This window comes from Oncorhynchus tshawytscha, linkage group LG05, assembly GCF_018296145.1.
Source record: "Oncorhynchus tshawytscha isolate Ot180627B linkage group LG05, Otsh_v2.0, whole genome shotgun sequence".
NCBI lineage: Eukaryota > Metazoa > Chordata > Actinopteri > Salmoniformes > Salmonidae > Oncorhynchus > Oncorhynchus tshawytscha.
This window is the reverse complement of record NC_056433.1, coordinates 83,182,925-83,188,924: the sequence shown is the minus strand read 5'-3', so window position 1 is coordinate 83,188,924 and position 6,000 is coordinate 83,182,925. Positions and strand designations below refer to the sequence as shown.

General features: G+C 43.7%; 1 protein-coding gene across 2 annotated transcripts in view; it reads left to right on the top strand.

The window, feature by feature from the left end:
• The first annotated feature begins 928 nt into the window (after positions 1–928).
• Positions 929–6,000, top strand: part of LOC112251656 (rho guanine nucleotide exchange factor 18) — a 113,519-nt gene continuing 108,447 nt past the window's right edge. Inside the window, exon 1 of one of the 2 annotated variants that reach the window (XM_042322549.1) lies at positions 929–1,074. In XM_042322549.1, coding sequence (XP_042178483.1) covers positions 999–1,074 — 76 coding nt within the window. In that variant the 5' untranslated portion in view covers positions 929–998. The remainder of the gene's footprint in view (positions 1,075–6,000) is intronic. The other variant, XM_042322548.1, reaches the window with a different exon arrangement.

Sequence of the window (6,000 nt, the reverse complement as noted above, 5' to 3'; positions counted from 1 at the left end):
ACGCTGGGCTAACCCTCCTAACGCTCGGCTAACCCTCCTAACGCTCGGCTAACCCTCCTAACGCTCGGCTAACCCTCCTAACGCTCGGCTAACCCTCCTAACGCGCGGCTAACCCTCCTAACGCTCGGCTTGCTGCTGCCCTCTGTCCCTTTTTTACCACTCTCTCTCTCCCCTCTCATCCCTTCATTTTCCCAGACTTCTTCACCGTTAAACTCTTTCCTACCCCTCTTCAGCCACTCCGCCCTCACACCTTTCCCTACCCCTCTTCAGCCACTCCGCCCTCACACCTTTCCCTACCCCTCTTCAACCACTCCTCCCTCACACCTTTCCCTACCCCTCTTCAGCCACTCCGCCCTCACACCTTTCCCTACCCCTCTTCAGCCACTCCGCCCTCACACCTTTCCCTACCCCTCTTCAACCACTCCTCCCTCACACCTTTCCCTACCCCTCTTCAGCCACTCCGCCCTCACACCTTTCCCTACCCCTCTTCAGCCACTCCTCCCTCACACCTTTCCCTTCCCCTCTTCAGCCACTCCTCCCTCACACCTTTCCCTACCCCTCTTCAGCCACTCCGCCCTCACACCTTTCCCTTCCCCTCTTCATCAAAGTCTTCTCTCTCTCTGTCGCCTCTTTTCATCCCCTCTCTCTCTCTATCACTTCCCCTCACTGTGTCTGTTCTCTCCCAGCCAGCCCCTATTCAGGAGCCCCTGGATTTCAATGTGTGCATCCCAAATGGCATCCTATTCCCTATGTAGTGCACTGCTTTTGAGCATAGCGCCCTGCTTAAAAATAGTGCACTATATACAGAATAGGGTGCCATTTGGAATGCACATTCTCTGTGGTTAGGTAATCCCCAGCAGCTCCCTGATCCGACTCTGCCTGGGATACTCGTTCGTCCCCCCCCTCTCGTTTTCTCTCGGACTCTTTCACTCGCTCACTCGCTCAGACCAAGTCTCGGTGTTGCACGGCGAGCTGACAAGCTCCAGCTAGCCTTCTCTATGGCAGATTCTCCCTTAAACAACTCCTGGCCTTCTTTCTCCAAACTCTGGATGAAACGTTGGTCCTTCAAGAGAGGTAGCTACAACCATCACTTTTTTTGTTTGTTTGTTACTGCATGTGGTTCTCTGTCTTCCTTTCTCTGCCTTTCTCCTAAACACACTTTACAAATGGTTTTTGTTATCATACGTTACAGTGGTCGTACAGTTTCTTCAGATGTGGAATCTTGAGGTTTGTGTCTTGTAATTTCAGTTGCATTATATATCCTGGGGTTCTTAATATGATTGTCCCTGAATGGTTCTGTCTTAACATGCAATGAAATCATTCTCACTTTTGGAAGAAAAAAAAAAGCATATTTTTTTGTTATTATCCTTAACTAATAGTTATATTATATATCAGCATGTGTTTTATATTGATGTTGTATAATGATTTTTTGTTTTTTTGTTGACCCAGTGAGGTTTTGTATATTTCCATTGGTGTGGAGGAAGGCTCAGTGATTTCACACTATACTAAATGGATGATCATAGTGCCTTTCTGTCTCTAAGGGATGTGAGATGACAGGTGTTGATGTGTGTCATGCCCACAGATTTCATATCGCATGTATACTGAACAAAAATATAAACGCAACATGAAACAATTTCAACGATTTTTACTGAGTTACACTTCATATAAAGGAAATCAGTCAATTGAAATAAATTCATTAGGCCCTAATCTATGGATTTCACATGACTGGGAATACAGATATGCATCTGTTGGTCACAGAAACCTTTGAAAAAATATTGTCACAGGATCTCATCACGTTATTTCTGTGCATTGAAATTGACATCGATAAAATCCAATTGTGTTCGTTGTCCATAGTTTATGCCTGCCCATACCATAACCCCACCGCCACCATGGGGCACTCTGTTCACAACGTTGACACCATACATGTGGTTTGCGGTTGTGAGGCCAGTTGGATGTTCTAAAATGGTAGAGAAATAAATGGTAGAGAAATGGAGAAATAAAATTCTCTGGCTACAGCTCTGGTGGAGATTCCTTTTATTGTTATTATTAATATTTATTAGCTTTTTTTTAAACAATTTTTTTACATTTACCGTTTTTCTCCCCAATTTCCTGGTATCCAATGGGTTGTTACAGTCTTGTCTCATCGCTGCAACTCCCGTACGGACTCGGGAGAGGCAAATGTCGAGAGCCATGCGTCCCCTGAAACACAACCCAGCCAAGCCGCACTGCTTCTTGAGACAAAGCCCACTTAACCCGGAAGCCAGCCGCACCAATGTGTCGGAGGAAACACAGTACACCTGGCGACCGTGTCAGCATGCATTGTGCCCGGCCCGCCACAGGAGTCGCTAGAGCGCAATGGGACAAGGACATCCCTACCGGCCAAACCCTCCCTTAACCCGGATGACACTGGGCCAATTGTGCGCTGCCCCATGGGTCTCCCGGTCACGGCCGGCTGCGACAGAGCCTGGACTCGAACCAGGACCTCTAGTGGCTCAGCTAGCACTGCGAGGCAGTACCTTAGACCTCTATGCCACTTGTGTAACCCCTGGTGGACATTCCTGCAGTCACCATGCCAATTGCTGGCTCCCTCAAAACTTGAGACATCTGTGGCATTGTGTTGTGTGACAAAACTGCACATTGGTGGCCTTTTATTGTCCCCAGCACCACATGCTGGTATCTTTTATTTCAGCTCATGAAACATGGGAACGACACTTTAAATGTTGTTTATATTTTTATTCAATGTATTTTTTCTTCTTTCACCTAAACAATACATCTGTCACATATCTTTAAAGATGCCAAATGGCTGTGGGCTACACTAGTTCATTTAGCAGACAGACTCGCTTATAATTCCCGTGGCATTATTTTACATTGTTTTATAGTAAGAAAATACAATTGACCATAGCGGAATAAAATAGAAAGGATGTTTTCCCCAAACTATTTCCGAGGCAGAGGGTTAAACTGTTCAAATCAAATCAAATTTTATTTGTCACATACACATGGTTAGCAGATGTTAATGGTCACATACACATGGTTAGCAGATGTTATTGGTCACATACACATGGTTAGCAGATGTTAATGGTCACATACACATGGTTAGCAGATGTTAATGGTCACATACATATGGTTAGCAGATGTTAATGGTCACATACACATGGTTAGCAGATGTTAATGGTCACATACACATGGTTAGCAGATGTTAATGGTCACATACACATGGTTAGCAGATGTTAATGGTCACATACACATGGTTAGCAGATGTTAATGGTCACATACACATGGTTAGCAGATGTTAATGGTCACATACACATGGTTAGCAGATGTTAATGGTCACATACATATGGTTAGCAGATGTTAATGGTCACATACATATGGTTAGCAGATGTTAATGGTCACATACACATGGTTAGCAGATGTTAATGGTCACATACACATGGTTAGCAGATGTTAATGGTCACATACACATGGTTAGCAGATGTTAATGGTCACATACACATGGTTAGCAGATGTTAATGGTCACATACACATGGTTAGCAGATGTTAATGGTCACATACACATGGTTAGCAGATGTTAATGGTCACATACACATGGTTAGCAGATGTTAATGGTCACATACACATGGTTAGCAGATGTTAATGGTCACATACACATGGTTAGCAGATGTTAATGGTCACATACACATGGTTAGCAGATGTTAATGGTCACATACACATGGTTAGCAGATGTTAATGCGAGTGTAGCGAAATGCTTGTGCTTCTAGTTCCGACAATGCAGTAATAACCAACAAGTAATCTAACTAACAATTCCAAAACTACTACCTTATACACACAAGTGTAAAGGGATAAAGAATATGTACATAAAGATATATGAATGAGTGATGGTACAGAACGGCATAGGCAAGATGCAGTAGATGGTATCGAGTACAGTATATACATATGAGATGAGTATGTAAACAAAGTGGCATAGTTTAAAGTGGCTAGTGATACATGTATTACATAAAGATGCAGTAGATGATATAGAGTACAGTATATACGTATACATATGAGATGAATAATGTAGGGTAAGTAACATTATATAAGGTAGCATTGTTTAAAGTGGCTAGTGATACATGTATTACATAAAGATGCAGTAGATGATATAGAGTACAGTATATACGTATACATATGAGATGAATAATGTAGGGTATGTAAACATTATATTAAGTAGCATTGTTTAAAGTGGCTAGTGATACATGTATTACATAAAGATGCAGTAGATGATATAGAGTACAGTATATACGTATACATATGAGATAAATAATGTAGGGTATGTAAACATTATATTAAGTAGCATTGTTCATGTGTTTCACTATGCTGTGTAGGCAATGGTCTCTCCAACCCTCTTCCAGGGGTCCTAGGCCTATAAGCTACTTTAGTTGTTATACAAACCTTATCAAAACATTCAGGCCTGTAGGTTAGCTAGGCTACATGATACATGCGACTATGATTAGAAAAAATGCAAGCACCTTTCCTTGCCTTAGTTTTCACAAACCGGGCATCATTCACAAGTGATGATATTCTCACCCATCAGACTATTCTCAATTAAATTTTTACAAATACTAAATATGTGTGAAATTAGATTTGATATAGAATGGGCCATCATCATGCACCTGTCGGAAGAGAAGAGGGACGAGGGAAAAAATATGTCACCTGTAAGCACTTGAATATCGAATGGGGGACGCTTTTCCCGCGGTTCATTTTCATGCCAGCCAGGTAGACTACTCCGGTTGTAAAGCGAAGCAATGTGCTTCATATTAGAATAGTTCAGAAATAAATATAATAGGCCTAGCCTATAGAACGCTGATGGGATCCTCCTCTTTTTAATAGAGGCCATCAGAACTCTGTTTTCTCATGCAATTGCATAGCATAGCCTAACCTATCGAAATGTTACACAACATGGGTTTATAGCAACAGTTATTTAATTCCATGCGTCAACCAGCAAGGAGGAGCTGCCTCTCACTGCACATCAGCTGATCCTATTCCGCTCAAACTCTGAAGGCCGGGGCTTTTAGGAAGAGTTTGATTTGATTTTCTATTGCATTTGCATTGAAGTCAGAGTGGTTAGAGGCACAATAGAGCCCTGAGTACCAGACCATTAGTGACCTGATGAAGGGACAATAGAGCACTGAGTACTAGACCATTAGTGACCTGATGGAGGGACAATAGAGCCCTGAGTACCAGGCCATTAGTGACCTGATGAAGGGACAATAGAGCACTGAGTACTAGACCATTACTGACCTGATGGAGGGACAATAGAGCCCCGAGTACCAGGCCATTAGTGTGACCTGATGAAGGGACAATAGAGCACTGAGTACTAGACCATTACTGACCTGATGGAGGGACAATAGAGCCCTGAGTGCCAGACCATTAGTGACCTGATGGGGGGACAATAGAGCCCTGAGTACCAGGCCATTAGTGTGACCTGATGAAGGGACAATAGAGCACTGAGTACTAGACCATTAGTGACCTGATGGAGGGACAATAGAGCCCTGAGTGCCAGACCATTAGTGTGACCTGATGGAGGGACAATAGAGCCCTGAGTACCAGGCCATTAGTGTGACCTGATGACAATAGAGCCCTGAGTGCCAGACTATTAGTGACCTGATGGAGGGACAGTAGAGCCCTGAGTACCAGGCCATTTGTAACCTGATGGAGGGACAATAGAGCCCTGAGTACCAGACTATTAGTGACCTGATGGAGGGACAGTAGAGCCCTGAGTACCAGGCCATTTGTAACCTGATGGAGGGACAATAGAGCCCTGAGTACCAGACTATTAGTGACCTGATAGAGGGACAGTAGAGCCCTGAGTACCAGGCCATTAGCGTCTGGCCGTTAGCTTGTTTGGTAGGCTACTAATGACCATCAGCGGCATCCGAATGCAGGTTTGGAGAAGCCTAGTTACCGTGACTCAACTGTCACATGGCGTTTGACTGAGGTCATGACTCGTGACTGCCGGTGTGGTGG